Source organism: Trichosurus vulpecula, chromosome 2, assembly GCF_011100635.1.
Source record: "Trichosurus vulpecula isolate mTriVul1 chromosome 2, mTriVul1.pri, whole genome shotgun sequence".
In the NCBI taxonomy this organism is placed as follows: Eukaryota; Metazoa; Chordata; class Mammalia; order Diprotodontia; family Phalangeridae; genus Trichosurus; species Trichosurus vulpecula.
The window spans coordinates 2,238,558-2,263,209 of NC_050574.1; the positions used below are offsets into that span (position 1 = coordinate 2,238,558).

Below are 24,652 nucleotides of genomic sequence, written 5' to 3' on the forward strand. Positions count from 1 at the left end.
AGTGGGTCAAAAACAAATGATAGGAACAGTAATTATGCCAAAGAAAATGATGAAAAAACACAATATACTAAAAGTTATGGGATGAAGCCAAGGTGGCCCTTGGGGAGAACAGCCATAAATATATGTGTAGATACAGATATACCTACATCAGCAAGAGAGAAAGAAAATGAGATTAAATGAACCAAGCATGCAACTAAACTAGAAAAATATTCATCAACCAACAGTCTAGTGATTGCCTACCAACTGCCAGGCACTATGCTAGGCACTGGGGACACAAAGACAAGAATGAAACCATCCCCCTTACATTTTATTGGGGAGACACCAATTATATAAATAAGTATATACAAAATAAACAGAGAGCACATGGGAGAGGGAGAGAGCCTCAGTGACTGAGGTGATCAGGAAAGGCTTCAAGTAGTGACATGTGTGGAGCACTTTGGAAGGAAGTAGAGTCTCCTACAAGGCAGAGGCAATGGCAAAGTAGGAGCACCTTCTGGGAAGGGGGGAAAGGCACAAATAAAGGAGGGAAGGAGCTGTGAAGAAGGAACAAGCTGGTGGCCATGTGGGAAGGGGAGTGACCAAAAAGGTGGGAAGGCAGGCCAGAGGAACTCAGATTTGATCCCAGAGGCAACAGAAAGCCCCTGGGCCTCACTGATTACAGGAGTGACTCAGTTAGCCCTGTACTTAAGCAAAAGTACAAAGTAAAAATCCTTATATGAACACAAAAACAGAAGTTCTAAAAACAGAAGAATAAATAAAACTGCAAATAAAAACTATTGAGATAATAAATAATAGTGAATTTTTAAAAAATGAATAAAACAGAGAAACCATAGCTAAACTGATAAGAAAAAGAGAAAAACCACATTACAAATTTTTTTAAATGATCAGGAGGAATTCACAACAACTAAAATGCATTTTCAGAAACTATTATATCCAATTACATGACAAAAACCTGAAAACTTCTAGGAAATTAATATTTACCAAAAATATAAAATACCCAGATTAACAGAACAAGATGTTGAGAGCCTAAAAAGATTTTATCTCCGAAGCAGAATTTGAATAAACCACAAACGAACTCCCAAGGTGGGGGTGAGGAGGGACAGGAGCAACACCAGGTACACAAACAAGTGAATTCTCTCAAATATTTAAAGAACAATTAGGCTCCATATTACATAAATTATTTACAAAAATGAAAAGAGAAGCATCTTACCAAATACATGCTGAGACAAAAATGGTCTTGAGACCCAAATCATAAGAGAGAAAACAGAGAGCAATAGCTCTTTATCAAGTAGAAGCCACACTAGTACATCCCCACTGTTGGTTCACATTATGGAGTCTCTGGTGTTTGATGAGGGGCAAAATATCCTATAGTTTTTCCAAAGATCGTTACATTCATAAAGCTTCTTATTCATATGAATTACTTGATGCCTCCTAAGGCTTCAAATGAAGTCTTTCCCCAATTCATTACCTCGATGTTTTCTCCATGACGAGTTCTCATTGCACTCAAAAGAGTTTCTCTCTAGTGTGAATTATCTGGTGTTGGTTACGGCTTCCCCTTTGGCTGAAAGCTTTCCCACATTCATTACATTCAAAGGGCTTTTCTCCAGTATGAATTCTCTGGTGTACATTAAGGTTTCCCCTGTGGTTGAAGGTTTTTCCACAGTCATTACATGCAAAGGGTTTCACTCCAGTATGAATTCTCTGATGTGCATTGAGGTCTCCTCTCTGGCTGAAAGCTTTCCCACATTCATTGCATTCAAAAGTTTTCTCTCCAGTATGAATGCTCTGATGTCTATTAAGGTTTCTCCTATGGTTGAAGGCTTTCCCACACTCATTGCAAGCAAAGGGTTTCTCTCCAGTATGACTTCTGTGATGCTGAGTAAGGCATAAGGCATTTCGGAAGGCTTTCCCACAAAGATTACATTCAAAGGGTTTCTCTCCCGTATGGATTCTCTTGTGTTCACTAAGGTTCCCCCTCTGTCTAAAGGCTTTCCCACATTCATTGCATTTAAATGGTTTCTCTCCAGTATGAATTCTCTTATGATAAATAAGATATCCCCTCTGTCTGAAGGCTTTCCCACATTCACTACATTGAAAGGGTTTCTCTCCTGTATGGATTCTCTGGTGCTGATTAAGGCTTCCCCGGAGGTTGAAGGCTTTCCCACACTCAGTGCATTCAAAGGGTTTCTCTCCAGTATGAATTCTTTGATGTGCATTCAGGTCTCTTCTCTGGGTGAAGGCTTTCCCACAGTCATTACATTCGAAGGGTTTCTCTCCAGTATGAATGCTCTGATGTCTATTAAGGTTTCCCTTGTGGTTGAAGGCTTTCCCACATTCATTGCATTTATAGGGTTTCTTTCCATTATGCTTTCTCTGATGTTGAGTAAGATGTGATCTTTGGGTGAAGGCTTTCCCACATTCATTGCATTCATGTGGTTTCTCACCAGTATGAATTCTCTGATGTGCATTCAGGTTTCTCCTCTGGCTAAAGGTATCTCCACATTCAATACACTCAAAAGGTTTCTCTCCAGTATGAACTCTCTGATGTTTGTTAAGGTTTCCCCTGTGGCTGAAGGTTTTCCCACATTCTTTACATACATATGGTTGGTCTCCAGGGTGTACTGTATAGAATTCGATAAGATCTGGATGGTAACTGAAGGGCTTCCTGTATTTACTGTGCTTAGAAAAGTTCTTCCCTAAGGATGTTACGTTATGATTCCTTAGGTCTGAAAACTGTGTGAAGAGCTTACCTTGATTCATTTCTGTAGGAAGTACTTCTTGTGGTACGAAGAATGAACCCAGACTGAAACTTTCCCCAAATATTTTACATTCATGGGCATTCACCTTAGAAGATTCTCTGTCAGAAACCGTTACTTGTCTGGATTGTTTCTCCCCCATGTCCTTATGCTTCTCTAACCTGACATCAAATTCCCAAGCTTCTTCTATCTTGAAATCCCAAGGACCATCCTTTGTGAATTTCTTCTTAGAGGACACCCCTGTACAATCACCCTGATTTGTTGCTGAGTCCTTGGTTTCACACCTAATCTCCAAACTAAGTGAATCTGAAAGAAACAAACAAGTGTCAATATTCATGGTCCTCTGAACTGGGAAAAAAGGCATTGCTTCAAAATATGTCTTCGATTTCTGTCTCCTCTCTCAAGGATGATGATGGGGAAGCTAGAAAACTTGTTGGGCAAGCTTGCCTCATCTCACTTTAGGAAAAGGGAAGCTGACTCATATAAGACAGGCCAATTGTTGGCAGAGCACTTGGGAAAAGACTGCTTTTTAAATTCTAAAACATGATTATTGAGAGCATATACATTTGCATGACTATAACATTTGTAATGGGCTTTGTTTTTCTTATCTCCTCAAAGGGAGGGAGAGTTCAGAACTGAAAATAAAATAAATTTGATTTTTAAAAAAGATGAATATATTTAAGGAGAAAGAGATACGAAATATCTGTTAATTGCATTCTGGTAAATTTCCTCTTATGTACATTAGCCATGCCTAACCTGGGCCTCTGGAAGGAATCTTTTAACTCCTAATCAAGGGCGTTTGAACACGATGAATGAAAGAAATGCAGTTTAAAGTCTGAGCAGTGTGAGGCATGAAATCTTAGCACAAGCCACAGTTGGAAAGGATCTGGAAGATCTTTCATTTTATGAATGTAAAAGGGGACGTAAGTGACTCGCTCAAGGTCATGCAGGGGTGGAAAACTGCTCGGAACAAGCAACACAGTTTGTAAAAGCTTTGACTCTCTTTGCGATTGTTTGTCTTCCTTTAATTCTATTAAAAACGTTGCACAGTTACACTTGTGTAAGTCTTTCTTTTCTCCTGGTAAGTTAAAATGAGAAAGAACAAAAAAAGTTCAAATAAAATGGACCTCAAACTTAGTCCCAGACTTCAAACTATACTACAAAGTGGTAGGCATTCAAACCATTTGGAACTGACTAAAAACCAGAAAAGCAGATCAATGGAACCCAGAATGAACCAGAAATAGCAGTCCAGTGTATAAGTCCGAGAACAAAATGTCTGACCGGAAGATCCCCATTTCATAAGAACTGCTAGAGAAACTGGGAAGCAGCTTGGAGGAAACTAGCCAGGTCATCAGCAAGATGATGCTCCAGTTCCCTTACTTGCACCTATGATGGTAGGCTTATAAAACCTGAGAGAAGCAACAGCCAAAGATTCATTGTGATAAATAAAAAAGCCTGGAGAGTTAGCAGCTCTGAGAGCCGACTGGTAGGTCGGCATTGGGAGGGCTACTGACCTCACCAGGAATACCATACAGTGTAGGGCCCACACCAAGGAAATCACCAGTCTGGGGAACCCTGAAATAACTTCAATGACAGGAGAATGGAAGGGAATTAAGAAAAACTCCAGCACTGCTCTATCTCAGGCTAACCAAGTCCTGAAGAAATGCTGCTCTTGGCTCTCACTGGGAACTGTCTGACCCCTAAACATTAATCTACAATTTTTGCAGAACTAAATGAAGAATTAAATAATCAGAAATAATGCCTTCAAGGGGAAGAGAGATATGGGGCAACAGCCAGTAACCACGCTTGGTGGTACCTCTAGTGAGTGTGGTCAGGGAGTGAATTCTTAACCAAACAAGGGGGAGAGATTTTTTTCTTTGTCCATTTAAAAGGTCTTATTTGGTTCTTTTAAAACTAGAGGAAGTGTTGCAAAAGAATGTATGTGACAATAATATACACTAGACATTTAAGTGAATAAGATAAAAGAGGCAATTTTAATGACATGAAATGGAAAAGCTTTTGCAAAAAGGAAACCAATGCCTCTCTTAAAGAGGTATGAAATACCTCTGACAAGGCCCTGCCATCTAATCACAGTAAGTGCTATATGAACATTAGATGCTATGATCATCATCATTACAGATAAGGAAGTATCACAAATACATAAAACCAAGAGCCACCCTCAATGGACAAGAAAGAGGTCAAAGGGCACAAATGGATAGTTCTCCAAAGAACCACAAACCATTAGAAACCATATGAATGGTCAAAAATCATGAAAGGAATGAAAATCCAAACGGCTCCGGAGGCCTGACCTGACACTGCCCAAATGGGCAAAGATGAGGAGAGAACAGTGAATGATGGAGGAGGACCACACCTAGCCTTCTCGCTGGCGCTGTGCACAGGGCCAACGCCTCAGCTCAGCGGTCTGGATTCCACAAGAATCCAGCCCTATTCTTGTCTGGAGACACTCCCTCCCCGGGTGCTCTCATTGGCTCCCATGGGTTCACTTACCAGCTCTAGGAAGATTTCCCCCAGATGGATCTACCCAGCCCTAGGCTGCTTCTCTGTCCACTGGACATTTCAAACTAGGTGTCCTGTGGGCATCTCTGATTCTGGAATGTCCAAAGCTAAACTCACTATCTTCCCCCTAAAACCTTCTCCTCTTCTGCTTCTCAAGGGTACCACCAAGCTCCGAGTAAAGGAGGCACCCACCTTGGGTGTCACCCTTCGATCCTCCTCCTCCCTCACCTGCCGGTGCCAAGCCGCTGCCAAAGCTTGCCCCTTCTACCTTCATCACTCTCTCCTCTCGGCCCCTTCCTGCCACTCCCAGAGGCACCATGTCCTCAGGCCCTCATGCCTGGACTCTTGCAATCGCCATCTGGCTGGGGATTCAAGTCTCGCCCTGTACCAGTTGGCTGCAAGCACAAGAATGACCGGGTCACTCCTCTTTTCTCCCTACGGCACCTGGGACAGAACAGATATGCACAACCTGGCTCCTTGTACCTTTCCAGCCTTCTTACACTTTACTCCCCTCCACATACTCTAGGACCCAGCTCCTTAGCCTCACGCTACCTTCCATCTCCTACCTCTGGGAGTTTGTATTGGCTGTCCCTCATGCCTGGAATGCTCTTCCTCCTCACCTCTGCCCCTGGTCATCCCTGGCTTCCTTCCAGACTCAGCTCCCATATCTAGTAGGTACCTAGTGATTTAGATGTCATCTTCCCATCACAATGGGGGCTCCTGGAGGGGGCCTGGCTCCAGGAAGTCCTAAATAAATGCTCTCTGAATGGCTGAAGAAGAGTCAGGTCCAACCACTGATTCCGGTTGGACACATTCCCTCAAAGAGGTCAAGGTATAACAGCCTGTTCCAGAAATATTCAGGGCAGCCCTTTTTGGGTGGCAGGAAAGTGGGTGCCCATCAGTCATGGAATGGATAAAGAAATGGTGGTCCATGAAATAAATAAGCCACTATTGGATGAACGTGAGGCAATTTAGGAAGCCTTGGCAAAGCCAACAGAACATGCCAATGTAAACAAGGAGCCTGGCCCAGAGTCTTGCGGGGGAGGGGGCTCGGACGTACGCTTTCAAAAGGGGCTGGCTTTCACTTTACTGATTTTCGCCCTTTGTTACAAAGAAAGGCTCATGGGGGCCATGAGGTGAGTATAATTACGATGACTGTAATGTTCAAACAAAAACTCCCATTTAATTTGTATAAAATTATCATAGTAATTATATTATTTTAATTATATTATTGGATAACATGTATTGTTAACCTTATTCTATTAATATACCTATTATGTTGAATAATCTCATTAATAAAATTCATGATGTTTCTGAAATTCTAAATTTTTTCAGTAAAAGCTTAATGAAGTGGTTTTTATTAGGAAGCTCCTGGCCCCCAGCCCTGTGGCACAATCTGCCTGCTGACCATTTCTGAAGGCTCTGGGTTCTCACTGACTGGCTGGCAATGACATCCTCACTCACCTGGGAAGAGGTCTCCTGGGAATTCTCCCTCCAGCATCCATGGGGCCCCTCCCCTCTCCAAATGAGATAGCATGTCCGGTTTGGAAGCTGGAAGGCCTGCTGATGGGATGGAAATGGGACAGTGCTGGTGACCTTCAAGCCTGGCTGCCCTAGACCTCGGGTTCTGAGCTCGGCTCGGAAGGAACCCTACCTACACTGATCCAAACCTCTACTGAGAACCACACAAGACAGGATCTGAGCAGATATGCTGCAGAACCAGGCCCAGGAGCAGGCGCAGTGGCAAATGAAGCCGGTCCTGTCCTCCTCCCATCCCTCACTCACTCTCCAAGGTTTGTTCCAGGTCCTGATCACAGCAGGCCAGGTGCCAGGAACAACAGCTGCCCCCTCACCCCCTAAAGTCTCCAGACTTTCACCAGCTTGTTCTTCTGGACATTCTCACACTCCCGAGTACTTACAAAACCCCCTGCCCTTGGTGCCTCCTCATTCCAGATCTAGGTACAGCCTAGCTTTTGGTGGGCAAGGGTCTCAGCAGCACCTGGGGGAAGCTCACCACCTCAGCTCTGGGATTTTTAATGTTTCATTGATTTTTTCCCCAAGCCCCAACCCAACACGGCGCTCTGAGGGAGGGAAGCTAAGAAAACCAACCAGATGCCAATGCAGAGTCCAGCCACCCGCCCCTGGAGGGCACTGCCTCACTTAGAAGCAGAAAGAGGCTTCATCCCCAGAGTCATACATGGGTACCCTCTAGCCCCTGTAAGCGGGGCCCAGGGGGACAAGCATTGTGCGGACTGGGGCTCCATGGAAGGGTCACTCATCTGATACAGTCTGTACTAAGAAGATGGGAATTTTTACCTGGGGACCCTAGATGTAAGTCTGTGATGTGGGGAGAAAAGGCAAGTGACTAAGGTAATGCAGACTGAGCTAGGGGCCAGAACAAGTAAGCCACATTGTTTTCACTGGACAAAATAAAGACCGTCAGAAAGTACAAACACCGTCTCTTGGCCCTGAAGGGTGGGGGGATATTCCCCACTCCATGAATCTGTGAAGATGACCCCTCAAGGAAGCCCTTCAGAGGCCCCAAGAGCACAGAGCTATGCCCAGGGATGGAGCTCCAGGCTGGGCCCCTTACCGAGGAAGACAAGGTTCTCATAGTTCTCCAGCATCACCTCCCAGTAGAGATCCCTCTGGGAAGCATCCAGCTCCTGCCACTCCTCCTGGGTGAAGTTCACGGCCACGTCCTTGAAAGTCACTGATTCCTGAAATGAGGGGAAGAGAGGGATGGGCCTCACAGGAAGCAAGCAATCAGTGCGCAACCAGGGATTGCTCCGAGGGCTGCTCTGAGCACATCTGGTGGAGACCAGCTGGCTGGCCACCTGCCTCCCTTTCTTACTATATGCAATGGACACTAGAAATCCCATGGAGTCCCCAAAGGAAAGCACACCCTCAGCTCCAACATCTCCAAACTGAAACTCAATGCAAGTTTCACACATAATTTAAGCACCTACAACATATAAGTAGGTTAAGTAGTACTGGGCAGCTAGGTGGTGCAGTGGTTAGAGCCCCAGCCCTGGAATTAGGAGGACCTGAATTCAAATCTGGCCTCAGGCACTGGGTAGCTGTGTGACCCTAGGCAAGCTACTTCAGCTTGTCTGTAAAATGAGCTGGAGAAGGAAATGGAAAACCATTCCTGGATCTTTGTCAAGAAAACGCCAAATGGGGTCACGGAGAGTCAAACACAGCTGAACAACAACTATATACAAGAAACTATATTCTGAGGATGAGCTTTTAACCAAAAACTAAACTATTTCAGCGCTTACAGACCAGAGAGCTTCCATCTGCCAAGGCCACAGATTAGCAGGACACAGCATAAGGGATAATGGAGGAAAGAAGACTTCGGACAAACCCGACGAGGGAGGCGCGGTCAACTCACCTGAAGCCTGGGCGGCAGGCACCTAGAAGGCCTTCTCTGCTCCTGCTCCATGCTCGGCTCTTGGGGAGAAACGGCTGTGAGAAGGAAAAGGGCTCATGAAGGAGGTCAGGGCTACTGGCCAGGGCTACCCTGAGCCAGACCAAGACTACCCCGAGCTAGGCCAGGGCTACCCAGAGCCAGACCAAGGCTACCCTGAGCTAGGCCAAGGCTAGAGGCCAGGGCTACCCTGAGCCAGACCAAGGCTACCCTGAGCTAGGCCAAGGCTAGAGGCCAGGGCTACCCCGAGCTAGGCCAGAGCTAGAGGCCAGGGTTACCCTGAGCAAGGCCAGGGCTACTCCAAGCAAGACCAGGGCTAGAGGCCAGGGCTACCCCAAGCCAGGCCAAGGCTACCTTGAGCAAGGCCAGGGCCATCCCAAGCTAGGCCAAGGCTATCCCCAGGTCCCCAATTTCCCAAGCAGAATTTTGCAGATACACACAATGACTGATTCTGGCCCTGCCATCACAGGGAGAGCCTGGCCCACTCAGGATCAAAGAGCAGGGCCGGGGTCATTGTGCTGGAGACCCAGAGACAAAAAGTTACAGAGAAATAGGTAAGGCAGGATTAGATTCCAGCTCTGTCCCCAGGTGCTGTGTGATATCTAATGGAGTTTTTTTTTTCCTATTCTATTTAGAGGCTGTGAAGTGGAGCAATGGATAGAGCACCAGGCTTGCGGTCAGGAGACTAGGGTTCAAGTCAGACCTCAGTGTAGTTGTGTGACCCTGAGCAAGTCACTTAACCTCAGCCTGCCTTAGCTTCCCCAGTTGTAAAATGGCAATGGTGCCCACTTCCCAAGGCCGTGTGAGGAGCATGTGCCAGGCACACAGTAGGCACTTTGATCATTTCCTGGCTGTAGGACAGATGGACACCAAGGTCTGACCAGCAGGAGAGGCATGGGCAGAGTGGAGGGCCCCTGGGAGGACAGCCCAGCTGCCTCCACACCATCAGTGCTGTGGGGAGGGAAGGGAACGAGCTTCGGTTTGGAGATGGAGCTCACAGTCCAGCAGGCAGGGGCAAAGCACCACTGATAATCAGTCAATGAGCATTTATTAGGCACCTACTGTGTACCAGGCACTCTGCAAACCAAGCAAGTAGAGGCACCTTGAAGAACAGCCATGGTTAGATGACCTGGCGACAGAGACTGAGGGGACACGGAGGGAGGGAGGGAAGGAGGGAGCAGACACTCCCTAGGAGGAGGGAGGGAGGGAGGGAGCAGACACTCCCCAGGAGGAGAGAGGGAGGGAGGGAGCAGATACTCCCCAGGAGAAAGGAAGGAGGAGAGGGAGATGCCTTGTGGGATAAAGAGACCCCAGGAGTAGTTCTGGAAGGGGCCTGAGAAGCCATGGAGTATAACCCCAAATGGTGTACTGGAGGAAACTGAGGCCCAAGGAAGGACCCCAGGTCTAGACCTGGAAGGGTTCTCAGAGTCCTTTGAGTCCAACTCGTCCTGTTACAGACCAGGACCCAGGGAAGTCACGTGACTTACACAAGGCCACCAAGATAGTTTCCCAAGTAGGATGTGAACCCCTGGTCAGCTCTCGAGATACCACTGCTAGTTCTCAGACCAACCTGAGTTAGCTGTTTTTGCTTCGTTTTCTCCTAAGCTTTTAAGTTTTTTGACAAATGTGCGTCCACTTCCCCTCCCGCCCCCAGGCAAATAAGGCCTTGAGTCAGAGCCTCAAAAGCTGGGGGGCAGCCGGGCTAGGGAGCTGTGCACAGGCTGGGGCAAGATGCCGCCTGGGGATGGCTCTAAGGGGCGCCCCTTCTTTCAGACACACATCAGTGGGCTCCCCTTCCTCGCCCACACCGGCCGCAGTGGTCAGAGGGCCGCCGGCCCCAGTTTCCGTCATTCTTCCCTTCCCCGCCCCCCCAGCCATGGGTTCCCTCTGCCCAAGGGAGTGGGGGTCAGAAGCTGGGATCCCGCCTCTGCCCTTCCCATTGTCGGGCTGAGTGAACGAAGCCGGGGCTTCTCCGGGGGGGATTCGAGCTCCCCGGCATCATTTGCTACTCCCCATCCCCCAGGGTGGGGGGAGTCGGAGGGGTGGCCTGCAGTGCGCCGGGGGTTGGAGGCTCGGGCTACGGATGACCTTGGACAGATACACTGTAGCAAGCAAAGCAGAGCCGCGGGCACCCGGGAGCATCGAAGGCCATCCCCGGCTCTCTCCCCCGAAGTCGAGCCTGGTGGGGGGCGCACGGCCCGGGGGTGCGGGGGGAGGAGGGGCGGGCTGGGGGAGCTCCGAGGCCCGGCAGCTGGCGATGACGCAGTGCCGCGGGGAGCCCGGGGGCAGGCTCCTACCCCCAGGCCAGCGCTCTCTCCTCCCCTGCCCCCACCCCGGGAGAGCCCGGCCTCTGCGCTCCCCGCCAGCCTCTCTCTGAGTCTCAGTGTCCTCACCTGTAAAATGGGCGGTGAAGACCAGAACAGCCCAAAAGCCGCTTCCGCCTCCGAGGCTTTGATCCTGACACCCCCCCCCCCCCCGCCCCCAACCCGTGCCCCGCCCCGCCCCCAGAGACTGCCCCCCCCCGAGCCCCGCTTCCGAGCCCCTCCCCCGCAGACCGCGCAACCCGAGGCCCTCCTCCAACCCCGCCCCCTCCCCCACGTGGTCACCGCCCCCACTAAGGCTTCCGGCATAACCTGGGCTCCGCCCCCGCCCCCGCCCCCCTTCCAGACCGCTCTCTCACTCACCCGACCTCAGCCTCAGGCAAACAAAGGGCCTCAGCCGCGGAGGCGGAATCTCAGCTCCTCCCCCCACCAACTTACGAACTACAACTCCCAGAGGCCTTCTGTGGCGCGCGGGGGAGGGGCGGCTCGGGAGGCCTTTGGGAAGTGGAGGCCGAGGTGTGCGCTGCGCATGCGCAAGCGTCAAGGTACGCGCCGCGACAAAGCCCTGCACAAGAAGTCCAGCCCTCCTGCCTCATGCCGCCGCCAGGGAACTCCATTTCCCAGAAGCTTCCGCGATCTCCGGTGGCCCCTCCCTGGTTGCCTCAGTCCCGGTCAACCCTGGAGTCTGGCAGCCTGTGTAAAGGGCAGGGCAGGGCATGGCAAGGCAAGACAGGGGCCTTCCCCTCCGGGCAGGGTGCCAGGGCCTTGTCATGGGTGCAAAGCCCTCACAGGAAACACGGTATGGTCCAGCCGGGTGGTGGCCTGCAGTTTCACTGGCCCGCGTGGGTTCCGGGGTTTCCGATCTGCACCACTGATGGTTGTGTCCGTAGGTTTGCTTGAGCTCCCCGTTATCCAGGTAGTGGAGAAGAGCTGTAGGAGTACTGAGACACAGGGGCTTGACATACCAACAATCCTTTGCAGCGACCTCCGTGCCGGAGGGGGAAGAGCAGCAGCCCTGAAGCGCATCCGGCAGGCCAGCCTGGAGCGTGTGCTGGTGTAGGGACCTGGGACATCTTTGTCGTCAGACTTCCCTGTCTGTGTTTGGGGTTCCTCCGGACCACCCCTCCTATTGTTTGTGCTCAGACCTTGCCCTGTCGGGATGCACCAAGGAGGCCACGCCCTGACACCTGGAATTCCTCACTTCCCGCTCCTGGATCTCCCCCTCCCTCCTCAGACTTGGAGCTCTCTGCCCCCTTTGTCCCTGGCACCGACCTAACTCCGACCGTCTCCCCCATGCCCTACTATCCTCACCCTCTGCTTAGCCCAGCTGTTTAGCATTAAGCAGTCTGCGCCTATCCACGTTATTTCTTTGCCTAATAAAAGTGTTCTCTAATTCCACAGGCATAATTTTCTTCTGGGTTTCTTCCCCTTTCTAGGAGGGCTGGCCTCTGGATAGCTTCTCCCTTTAGGGGAAATTGAGATCTAGATTCCTTAGAAATCGTCCCTCAGTTTACATAGTGTTAAGAAGAAATCTCCTCTTTCCTAGTGTTTAACGGAAACAGGTGTGCTATTTTGTCAAAAGGTTTTCTGTATCTATTGATATAATCCTATGGCTTTGTTGTTATTATTAATATAGTCTAGTATGCCTATAATTTTCCTAATATTAAATTACCCCTGAATTCCTGGTATAAATCCTACCTGATCATAGTGAATAATCTTTGTGATATGTTGCATATCCTCTTTGCTAATATATTATTTAAAATTTTTGTATCCTTACTTATCATGGATATTGGTCTATAGTTTTCTTTTACTGTTTTGACTCTCCCTGGTTTAGGTATCAAAACCATATTTGCATCATGAAAGGAATTTGGTAGGATCCTGCCTTAAGACAAAGATAAAAGGTCCCCATGAGCTTCTGAGTCCACCTGACCTCCTGGGTGCCCTGCTTCCCTTAGAAGCAGCAGAATCAAAAACTTACCCCAAGTTCAACTCATGTGTGTTTAGGTGCTGCTTCTGCTACTAAAGCTGACACCATTAATTCTCCTTCAAGCCAACGGACCTTACCCACGTTCATGGGAATAAGAGATATTCCCCAGAACCGCATGGGACATTTCACTCAGACCAGCTGACTCCTTCCACAGTGACCATTAAGTTCCTCCAGAAATCATCCCTTCTCATCCTCTTCTGTGCCTGCTTGGATCTCTGCTTTCACTTTTATAGCATTCTTCCACCTTCCCCATGGCACTGTAGAAAGAACTGTAACCACTAAAAGATGTGGTGTAATTCACTGTGAAGTTGACCCTTACCAATCTACACTAACCTGTGGAGATAGGATCAATAAGTAAGCAGGAGTCCAGAGATAAAGCAAAAATGGCTTCTATTCAACAAGCCTGGTAGATACTCATGATACTCGTCTGCCATGAACATTTAGGCAGCGTTCTGCAGCATTAGCAAGAATCATGTAAACCAGGCACAGGAAAGGTCAGTTTTAACATCGGCTGGATAGCAGGAAGAGTTGGACAGAGTTTATTTCAAAGACATGTTTCCAGAGCAAGTTAGCTGGTCCCACTGAGTGGGAGGGGCTCGTTTTCCGTTTCATGAAATGTGAAATAACAGAAATTACTTCCACAACTGCAATCTATTGTCTTGTGTTTTTTCACTAAGAACTGTGCCAGTCTGATTGGAACAAGACTCAAGTCACAGGTATGTGGTTCTTTACCTTCTTTTTTGAAGATTAGGTTGCTTAAATTCTTTATTTCTTGTTCAGTTACAGTGCTCTGTCCTGAGTTCTTTTCTGGGTATTTTATATTTTTATAAATACTCATCCATTTCATTTAAGTTCTTGGTTTTATTGGCAGATAATCAGGCAAAATAATATCCTTAATTTCTTCTTCATTTCTTGCGAAATTTTCTATTTGATTTTTCAAACTAGTAGTTTGCTAATTCTCTTTCTTTTTAATCAAATTAGCTAATGGTCGAGTTATTTTTTTGAAACAGTTTTATTTATTAATTCAATTTTTTGCTTCCACCTTTATTAATCTCTTATCTGATTTTTCACATGTCTACTTTGGCATTTAATTTGGTTTTTTAGTTTGTTAGTTTTCCCTTTTTTTTTTTTCTAATTTTTATCCCCAATTCATTGACCTGTTCTTTCTTTTGTTGGTGAAAGTATTTAGAGATACATTTTCCTTAAGGCTTTCTTGTCTACATCCCCAATTTTTTTATATGTTGCCTCATTATTATTATCTTTAATGAAATTATATATTTCTATGATCTGTTCTATTACTCATTCATTTTTTTAGGATTTTTATTGTCTCCACCTAATCTTGAATTCTTTCTTCCATGGTCCTTTATTGAAGATACTTTTTTATTGTATTTTGATCAGTAAAGGATATGTTTACTATAACTGTTTTCTGCATTTGTTCATGAGATTTTATGCCCTAATAAATCATCAATATTTATGATAATGCTATATGCAGCTGAACTAATAATCAACTAGAAGAAGAGCCTGGACCTAAGCTTCTTTGTTCTCTGAGTTTACTCAGAGAATACCTCTCCCTGTGTCAACAAGGCCAGATCAGGCTGACTTAATGTTTCAACAATCTGGCTAGCAGCTGTTGTGGGGGGTGTAAAATCAACAACAACCAGCTCACAGAACGCTGCAAAAGCCCAGGTTCTTTTGATCTGCTTTACTAAGGAAAGCAACAATTAAGGGGTTAACAAGCTTACTTTAATTCAGCATACAAATACCATTCACTTAGCTCAGGGGAAAAAGCCAGCACCTTGAACTTCAGAGCAAATACAAGCAAATTACAGACATTGACAGACAGGTCAAATACAATTCATAGTTACCAACATCTAAGTTCAGCCCTGGGAGCTCATAACAAGGGCTGGGCCAGAGTCATGTGTGCCACCAAGAGTGGGAGCCTTGAGCAAATAGCTCTCTGTCTTCTCCTTTTATACAGTTTCAGATGGCATCAAACGTGATCTGCACAACCAGAACTTAGGCTCCTTTGATTGGCTCTGGTGTTAGCCCCTCTCATCATTGGCCCTACCTGGGGCCCCACCTTAGTTACCAATTCACACCCATATAGGCTTAGCGCCTAATAGGGGTTTGGGCCTGGGGCTTAGCACCTAGTAAGACTCAATTGAAGACACTGAATTAATCAAAGGAAACAAAGGCCAAACTCTTCAAGGATCCCCAATACACTTAAGAGCGTTCTTTCCTCTGTCTGTGGCCATTAAGGATGAGACCCTTAACCCAAGAAACTGTCTTGAATAATGTGACTTTTTCTTAATATTTTATGGGCATATACTATGTCATGGCATGTTAATGGTAAATTAAACGCAGAGATCCTGGGTTGTAATTTCAATGGACACTTTGTTAACTCTCTTATCTTAACGTATTTACAACCTATTCAATTTAGAAAAGTCCTTTTCTTGTATCATGGTTAAACATACATGGGGATCATAAAATTGAAGTAATGCAGGCATGCTGAGTTGGGACTAAAAATGTGTTTAAACTTTCCCATTCTTCTGTTCAGGCAGTCAGAACTCAAGCTCTGGCTCCTTGTATGTATAAGTAAGCTAGCTCCACTAGCTTTAAGGGAATAAACATCATGAATTTACATATCACCTAGCTTGTTTGCCTCCTTTAATCAAACTTTAAGGCCACCTATCTATCTATCTGTCTATCTATCTATCTCTCTATCTATATATACATATCCCTTTCTATTCCCATTCCCATTCAATATTCACCAAAGACATCATATCTAACTTTCCTAAAATTATGTTCTGGTTCTTAACTTCTTTATTTGCTTAATTAAATTTATCTAGCTTTGAAAGGAAAATGAGGACCTTACACTATTATAGATTTGTTTTTGTCAACCTTGAAAACAAAAGACCAAAGTATAACAGAAATTTTGCAATCTCTGTTAACTCTAACATCACCAAACAGCCCACACAGGTTATCACAAACACAGTTAACCCTGAAAAACAAACAAACAAACAAAACAAAACAAAACCAGAAAAAAACAGTGATCATAAGCAAAAAGCTTTCTTCATTCCATTGGAGGAGGGGAATGAGGCACATGTACCAAGACCTCCTCTGATACCAAGGAGGCCAGAGGCAGTGGGGGCAGATCTCGGTATTTATACCAATGACTGCCCAGTGAGCTGTAGCCCCGACAATGGGGGGTGACAGCAACAGTGAGACAAGTTTGATTCCTAGCAGGACTTCATGACCAGAACACGGTTCCTGTAGGTGCTTGTCTGAGCTCAGAGACCACCTGGGGCTGGTGTGAAACAATTCTGGGATTTCCCTGCAGCCGAATTCCTCCAGAGGATGAGGGCAGAGGATTGTGGTTATGGCAAGTTCGGAGCACAGACTGCTTGCTGGGCCTTAGGTCTAGCAAACAGGGTGTCTCCTATTAGTACAAAGAGAGTGGTGGTCTTGGCGTGGGGATCCTACGTCTCTTTCTCCCAATAACTCTGGTAGCTTTTCTTTTAAGAATTTAACTCGAGTGCAAATTTGATGAATATTGTTGTCATGGCTGCTGTGCAGTCATTTCAGTGATGTGCAAACATTTTCTTGGCACAGATAGTGGAGGAGTTGGCCATTTCCTTCTCCAGCTCATTTTACAGATGAGGAAACTGGGGCAAAAAGGGTAAAGTGACTTGCCCAGGGTCACACAGCCAGGAAGCATCAGAGGCTGAATTTGAACTGAGGAAGAGTGAGTCTTCTTGACTCCAGGTCAGGCACTGTATGCACTGTGTCACCCAGCTGTATGGAGTGTCTGAGGAGGACTAGCACCTCTGGTAGGAGGGCTCGCTGAGCATCCGACTCTGCCCTGTGGCTCCCAGAAGCTGTAGCATGTGCATTGCCACACCCAGTAAGCCATTTCAGCAGATGGGTTAAACCAGGTTGAAGGTAAGCAACAGGCCTCCAACTGGTGGGTGGATTGGGGGATGTCTACCCCAAGCATGTATAGACTTCCCCCAGCAGAATGGGCAGATGAGAATTATTTGTCCCAACAGCCACGAAGGAGGCTGAGGCAGGCGAGTGGAGCGCTTAGAACTTGGTGAGACATGAAGGACGCCAAGGTCATCCGCTACATCCTGGGCCGTCGATGGTCATCTTGGCTTTTGTGTCACCACTGGACTTTGATGACTCTGGAAGAGAGAGTGAGGCCGATGATCTTGTGCGGCCCTGCGGCACTTCACTCCAAATGGTGCATGGGTGGAGACATCGCCCTGTGGTGTCATTAGTCTGCTTTGAAAAGGAAGGACAAACCACAACAATACTGACTATTGTAATTAGCTCAGAAGAATGGAGTTTCTCCAATAATCTCTGTTAATGAAGTATGTTGGGGTTACCTTGTCTGAAGTAATGATGCTACTACTCCTTTTGTGAGTTCGCCTGAAGCGCAAGAGATTTTGCTCCAAACCCTGATTTTACTGGTGTGAGTCTTGGTTTCAAGTGTGTTTCTGGTGAACAATCTGTGGTTGGATTCTGCTTTGCTGTCTCCTCTGTGGTGTCCTTCTATTTTATACATGAGTTAATCCTCTTCACATTCACGTTCAGGAACTTTGTGTGTCCATGTCTATATCTAAATCCATATCCCTCCATCCTGTCCCTTTATACTTTTTCCTCTGTTGAGGAATGGTAAGGGGTCCCTTGAGCTTGTCTTTCTGAGTTGCCATTTTTCCAGCAACACTGGACCCAGAGCATGCAGGAGGCCCTGAATGTGTTAAGGACACAGCTCCCCTGAGGTGACCTAATGTGTTGTTAGCATCCCAAGCTGAACTCCCGGTGTTCTTGGGAGTCAAGACAGGTGTCAGTCAGTCTGCACTAGGTGAGAAACTGGTATGAGAGAAATATCTCCTTTATACGTTTCTGTGGTAGGTGATGCTGCCGAGATAGTTCCACCACAATGCAGAGATCACAGAGCTGAAAATGTAGGTTTGATTCTCCCTAAGCACCAGTTCACAGGGGTAGAAAAGTAACCATGAACCAAGATTAGGATTCATGCAAAGCTTCTTATAAACAAATCTCCATCAGAGAGAGAGCGAAATAAGTATTTTAAAAATGTTTTTTACATTTAATGGACTTTACATACTACAATCTTGTACCTTCTTTTAGTCTAAAAACGTTTTTTTTTTAAAAAGATTCATAATCCCATCCTTCCTTCAATGTCATAAAAGTTGAGCAAAATTAGTTAAACAGTCATAATCCCCTAAGAAAATATCCCCTAAGGAAAGAAACGTAGTTAAACAGATTCTGTAGGTAAACTAAGTTAGGTTACAGATTAAATTACACTAGGGGGAGCTTGGTGGTGCAGTGGATAGTGTGCCAGGGCTGGAGTAAGAAAGACTCTTCCTGAGTTCAAATCTGGCTGCAGACACTTACTAGCTGTGTGACCCTAGGCAAGTCACCTAACCTGTTTGCCTCAGTGTTCTCATCTGTAAAATGATCTGGAGAAGGAAATGGAAAACCACCCAGTATTTTTGCCATAAAACAACAACAACAACAAAAACAACTCAAACAACAAACAAACCTAAATGGGGTCGTGAAGAGTTGGGTGGGACTGAAAAACAGCTGAATAGCTGAACTACCTTTAGAGAGTTCACAATGGACTGATTGAGAGGGGAGATTTACGCGCCTACAGAGTGAGTAGAATCCCTTGCTCAAATCAAATTACTTGGGAAGCTTTGATTCCCTTTTGCCTTTTTGTCTGAAGAATGCTCGAGGTGTTAAATAAAATTTCACATCCAATGGGACAGGTTTCAGCCAGCTCAATAACTTACTTAACTAGAAAAAATGGCCCTGCACCCCCGCCCCCCATGAGAAAAAGAAAAGAAATTTTAAAATCCCATAACACCCTTTCACTCCTCCTTCCCTATTGGGCTTAATATATTTCTACAACAATGTGTATGTGTTTATTCAGCTAAAACTCTTCTCTCTAAGGTTACCAATTGCCTCTGGTTTTTTTTTGTTATTATTTATTTTAACATTCTTTTCTTTTTAAATTTTGAGTTCCAAATTCTCTCCCTTCTTCCCACCATTCTCTTACCCCCTGAAAAGGCAAATGATATGATATCAATTATGCATGTGAAATTATGCAAAACGTATTTCCATATTATCCATACTGAAAAAAATAAAGTCAGAAAATAATACTTCAACTTTACTCAAAGCTCATCAGCTTTCCCTCTGGAGATGGGGGCATTTTGTCATCATGAGTCCTTTGGGATTGTCTAAGATCAGAACAGCCAAATCTTACAGCCGGTCATCATCACAACATCGCTGTTACTGTGCACAATGATCTTCTGGTTCTTCTCACTTTGCTTTGCATCAGTTTGTATAGGTCTTGCCGTGTTTTTCTGAAACTACCCCTGCTTGTCATTTCTAATAGCACATTCATATCCCACAACTTGTTCAGCTGCTCCCCAGTTGATGGGCACCCCCACAATTTCCAATTCTTGGCCACCACAAAAAGAGCCGCTATAAATATTTTTGTACATTGCATCCTTTCCCTTTATCTTTGATCTCTTTGAGATACGAACCATCAACCTGAGAGTTTGGTTAAAAGGAGGCCAACAAATTAGGTGACATGTGTATATTGTTTATTCCCTTTAAGCTAGTGGAAAACACATGCGTGGAAGTCAGAAAATAATTCTGAACTCATAAAGAAACACAAGCTGAAGGAGACCTTTATACACTTAGAGCAATCCCAACGCAAGATGCTTGTGTCACCCCAGGATTATAGTCTCCACATGTGTTAATCATAATTTTAGAAAGGAATTTTCTTAGTAGGATAGATATAAGACAAATTTCATTGTGTCAATTGAAATTATAGTTCCAAGACACGGGTGGGGAACCTGCAGCCTCAAGACTACATGTGGCCTTCTAGGTCCTCGGGTGCGGCCTTTTGACTGAGTTCAAGTTTTATAGAACAAATCCTTTTATGAAGGGGATTTGTTCTGTGAAGTTTGGATTCAGTCAAAGGGCTATACTTGAGGACCTAGAGGGCCACATGTGGCCTTGAGGCTGCAGGTTCCCCACCCCTGTTCCAGGATGTCTGTGTGCCTTCTGTCAGTAACATGCTATAACATGTTATAACATGTATTTCTCATAAACAACAGGTAAGACGGATACCATTTCTCAAGATAGTGGGTAACAAAGACTAAATGTTAAGATAAGGAAAATGTGGGGTGGGCCTGGTCCTTGGCAGAAGAATGTTCTCAGTAAAATCCAACAGGAGAGCTTGGGTTCACTCAGAGAGCAAAGCAAAGCATGCCTGTTAGGCCAGGGTGCACCTTCTAGATGGTTAGTCCAGGTTTTGGCCCTTACTGGGGGGCTCAAAGGATCTTGAACTATCATCAAGATCTCGTAATGATGTTGTTGGGTCAATGGGTATCCACAGTTTTATAGCCTTTTGGGCCTAGTTCCAGAATGTTCTCTAAAATGATTGGATCAGTCCGCTACTCTACCAAAAGGTGGTTGGCGTACATATTTTTCCCTCATTCTCTCCAGCATTTGTTATTTCTCATAGGTGTGAGTTGGTAACTCAGTTGTTTTGATTTTTATTTCCCCAATCAATAGTGATTTAGAGGGGCAAAGGGGGGAGTGCATCCCAGGACATGAAGCATCCCAGCAAGCCCCACCTCAACAAACCAGTAGGAGATACTGAGACCCTGGGTCAGTAGAGCAGGCAAACGCCGACTCCAGGATCCCCACCTGCCTTACCACAGCCAGGGGAACCAGCAGACTCTAGCTCTGAGAAACACCGTGTGCTTTGGTGCAGCCTTGGGCAGGCATGCATCCCGCAGTGGTGGGACCTCCAAGTGTTTCTGTGTTGCCCCAGGCGGGCATCCTATGATAGCTGGACCTCCACGTGCTTCTGTGTAGTTCCAAGAGGGGCGTTCTGTCAAGCCAGCTGGCTGCACGCAGCAATTCCTGCGCCGGCACCTTCGTTCAAACTCTGTACAATGTCAGCCTCACAGAGAGTTGCTTCTCTTTTGCTGAAATGACTTTATACAATTATTTCTACGAACCTTTTCGTTTATTTCCTTATTTATTTGTGTGTGTGTGTGTGTGTGTGTGTGTGTATGTGTGTGTGTGTGTGTGTGTGTGTGTGTATGTGTGTAGGTGGGGGGAGGGTTAGGGAGTGTTCTCCTGTCACAAGACCTCAGACTCAAAATGTCAAAAACTTCACAGGGAATGACGGAGAGACCCAGATCTCTCTCTGTCTCTCAGCTCCTTTCTTGCTGCCTTAGGGTTGAGGAAACCACCCAGTCCATTGAAATCTCTTTGGACTCTCTGGCAACTGTTTATTGCCAGTGACATGGAGCCTGGTGGGAGAGCAGACTGCCCTCCAGGCCACACTCACTGCCAGCCTTAATCAGTGCAGGTAGGTGCTTAGCAGGTGTAGTAGGGGCTCCAAAACAGACTCCTTAGAGATGGATCAGTCAGCTCCTTCCTGCTTCCGCAGGTATCCAGGACTGTTTGGAGGAAAGGACTTGGCAGTACTTCTTGGAGCAAGGGGAGCTAGTTCTTGGGGAGAATGTCAGCTTGGTGTTTTGGAAAATGCCCTGAGGCTGGACACAGGAAGCCTGAGTTGTGTGACGCTAGCCCAGTCATTGTCTCTCTCTGGGCCTCAGCCTTTCTCTGAATGATGAGGACACCGCTTATGGAAGGGTGTGTCCTACTCAGACTGCAAGGTAAGTCATTTTCCTCCTTCTTCCCTTTCCCCTCATCCCCCAGTAGGCCAGACTTTCAAGCTTACTATGGAAAGAGTCCTCTCCACTCTTCCTATCTAAGCTGTTGCACCATGGCTGCTGGGGGGAGGGGGTGGGGCAGGGTCTGCCTGCCTTCAGTCCCTCCCCGCTCCAGTTTTTCCTAAAGCACAGGTTTAACTATATCACATACCTCCTAGTCAATAACCTCCAGTGGCTCCCTATTTTCTCCAGGATCAAATACAAAACACTGTGCTTGGCATTTAAAGCCTTTCCTAACTTAGGCTCCTCTTTCCTTTCAAATTGTCTCATGCCTCCCTCCTGGCTACCTGCTTTTCTGTGAGCATTTTCTCTGGCTCTCCCCCATGCCTGGAATGCTCTCCCTCCTCATCTCTAGCTGCTGGTTTCCTAGGCTTTCTTCAAGTCCCAGCTAACTGATAATCTTTTACAGAAAGCCTGTCCCAAGCCCTCTTAATTCTAATACCTCTGGTGTTATGGCTGCCTGAGCCCTTTTTAGGGCTGCTTTCCACCTTTGGTGTCCACTTGATTCACCTAACTCTCACCTGTGGCTCTGAGAAGCAAGCTGTGGCATGTGCAGCAGCCACACCCTGGTAAACCATTTCCACAGATGAACTAAATCAGGTTGAAGGTAACCAAGGGATCTGTGATGTTAATGTGATTAAAGATCTTCCCTGCCCATTAATTCCATTAACAGTCTCAGGTGGAGCTGGTTAAGGGAAGATTGATTAGGAGAGGCTTGTTTGTAGGAAGGCCCACACCCTTTGGCTAATTAGGTCATGAAGGTTGTGGAGACATGGGGCTCTAAAAAGGCTATATATGGGTTAAGCTCTCTCAGAACTGGGGGAGGTGAGAACACCGGCAAGCAGATAGTTAGGATTTGTGAGTGAGTATTTATGGGGAAAGCCCCAGCAGAGGGGAAGGTTATGGGATGGCTTGGCTCCCTTCTATGATATTGTGTTTCTAGTTCCTTGCTGTTATGATAAAGTGGGGTTACTGGGGTCACACAGCTAGGAAGTGTCTGAGGCCAGATTTGAATTCAGGTCTTCCTGACTCCAAGTCAGGCACTCTGTGCACCATGGCACCATCTCACTGCCCATGCATTGCTTGGGGATAGGGACTATAGTTTGCCTTTCTTCATTCCCCACCCTGCGCTTCACCCAACTGCTGGCACATTGTCTAAATCAGGCCTGCACAACATACAGGCCAGTGCTTGTGGCCTGCCAAAGGATTTGCAGCAGCCTGTGAAAAATCTAGGGTCCACATTTTGGACAGCCCTGGTTTATGCTTAGCAAATTGTGTAAGGCTATGAATAGGTCATGCATAATATGAGCAGGTTTGATTAGCTCATCTCCATCTGACAAGGTCAGGAAAGCTGCCTTCTAAGAGACAACACACTTGGAGTGGTGTGATATCAATTAAGTTGGGACTTTTTTTTACTGTTTTAGAATGATAAATTAATTAAGTCTCTTTGATTGAGTCTAACTAAGTGCTAAACCCCAGGCCCAGACCCCTAATTACTAGGTGCTAAGCCTATGTGGGTGTGAAGCCCTCAGGGTCCTAAGGGGAGTTGCTAAGGCCAGAGCCAATAGTATAGGTGCCTAAGTTCTCCTTGCTTAGATGACTTCCAAAGATTGTATAAAAAAGAGAACAGAGCTATTTGCTTGGGGCCCTCACTCTTGGAGGAGTGTTAATGTGGAGACTCTGGGCAGCTGTAGTTAAGAGCCCTCCAGCTTATGAACCCAGATGTTGATGCCTTCTTGGTAACTATGAATTGTATTTGGTCTGTTTATAATGTATCTTTGTAATTTGTTTGTATTTGCTCTGAAGTTCAGGGTGCTGACTTTTTCACCTGAACTAAATGAATGATATTTGTATGTTGTATTGAAATAAGATTGTTAACCCCCTAACGCTACTTTCCTTAGTAAAGCAGATCAAAAGAACCTGTGCTGGCAGCATTCTTGTTGTTGGGCTTGCCTTGGTCTTTCACCCCCACAGCAGCTGCTAGCCGAATTGTTGCAACAAATGGATAGAGTGCTCGAGTTCAAATCCAACCTCAGACACTCACTAGCTATGTGACCCTGGGTAGTCACTTAACCTCTGCTTGCCTTGGTTCTCTCAACTGTAAAATGGGGGTGATAACAGTACTAACCCTCCGGGGTTGCTGTGAGGATAAGATGAAAGGCACTAAAGAAATGCATATTCCCTTTCCCTCATGACCTGGGGCAAAAAGCAGCATTTTCCCGAAAAACCAAAAATCTCAGAAATTACATTTCTTTGAATCTAGTCACATTAACAATAAGAAGAAAATATCAGAAGAAAAATCATATTTATTATTTACAACAATAGGCATGAATGGTCTAAATTCCCTGTTTCCAAAAATGAGTTACAGAATGGATCAAAAACCAAACAAAAATGTGCACATTACACAAAGGAAACACATTGCATGCAGTTATAGCTGAGAAATCAGGTTTGTCCACAGTAGGAATTCTTATTGTTGAGTTAACAGGAAAGGATTTTCCCTTATTTATCAGCCTTCCACAGATTCTATCTGATATGAATTTTCTGATGTTTGACAAGGATTCAGTGTTGTCCGAACATTCTATCACATTCACTACATTTATAAGGCTAGTCTCTAACAGGAATCTTCTAACGTATATAAGAAGGTCTGAAGAGTCAGGAAGCCTTCCAACTATATGTATGAGTATATATACATATATGCTTTATGATACGAATACTCTGAAGTGTAATAAGGCTGAAAATCTGAGGTAACTTCTCACATTCTTGATATGTCATAAGGCTTCTCTCTGGTATGAATTGTATGATAGTAAATAAAGTTTGAACCTTCCCTGAATAATTTCCCACAATCACTGTAT

At 45.8% G+C, this 24,652-nt stretch overlaps 1 protein-coding gene across 1 annotated transcript; it reads right to left on the bottom strand.

The window, feature by feature from the left end:
• Positions 1 to 357: 357 nt before the first annotated feature.
• Positions 358 to 11,157, bottom strand: LOC118838483 (zinc finger protein 883-like). The gene is made up of 5 exons (XM_036745794.1): positions 11,097 to 11,157; positions 8,668 to 8,741; positions 7,867 to 7,993; positions 6,738 to 6,833; positions 358 to 3,062 (listed from the first exon to the last, which is right to left on the bottom strand). Exons 2-5 carry the CDS (start codon positions 8,716 to 8,718, stop codon positions 1,504 to 1,506), a joined length of 1,833 nt encoding a protein of 610 aa, XP_036601689.1. The 5' UTR covers positions 8,719 to 8,741; positions 11,097 to 11,157; the 3' UTR covers positions 358 to 1,503.
• Positions 11,158 to 24,652: the final 13,495 nt, after the last annotated feature.

What these genes read in the sequence shown, in the direction of transcription:
- LOC118838483 (XM_036745794.1), bottom strand. Translation starts at nt 8,718, where the DNA reads ATGGAGCAGGAGCAGAGAAGGCCTTCTAGGTGCCTGCCGCCCAGGCTT. An exon ending in TGAGAACCTTGTCTTCCTCG is followed by an intron (nt 6,834 to 7,866) that starts GTAAGGGGCCCA and finishes TCCCATCAGCAG; the next exon opens with GCCTTCCAGCTTCCAAACCG. An exon ending in CCCAGGAGACCTCTTCCCAG is followed by an intron (nt 3,063 to 6,737) that starts GTGAGTGAGGAT and finishes TGTTTCTTTCAG; the next exon opens with ATTCACTTAGTTTGGAGATT.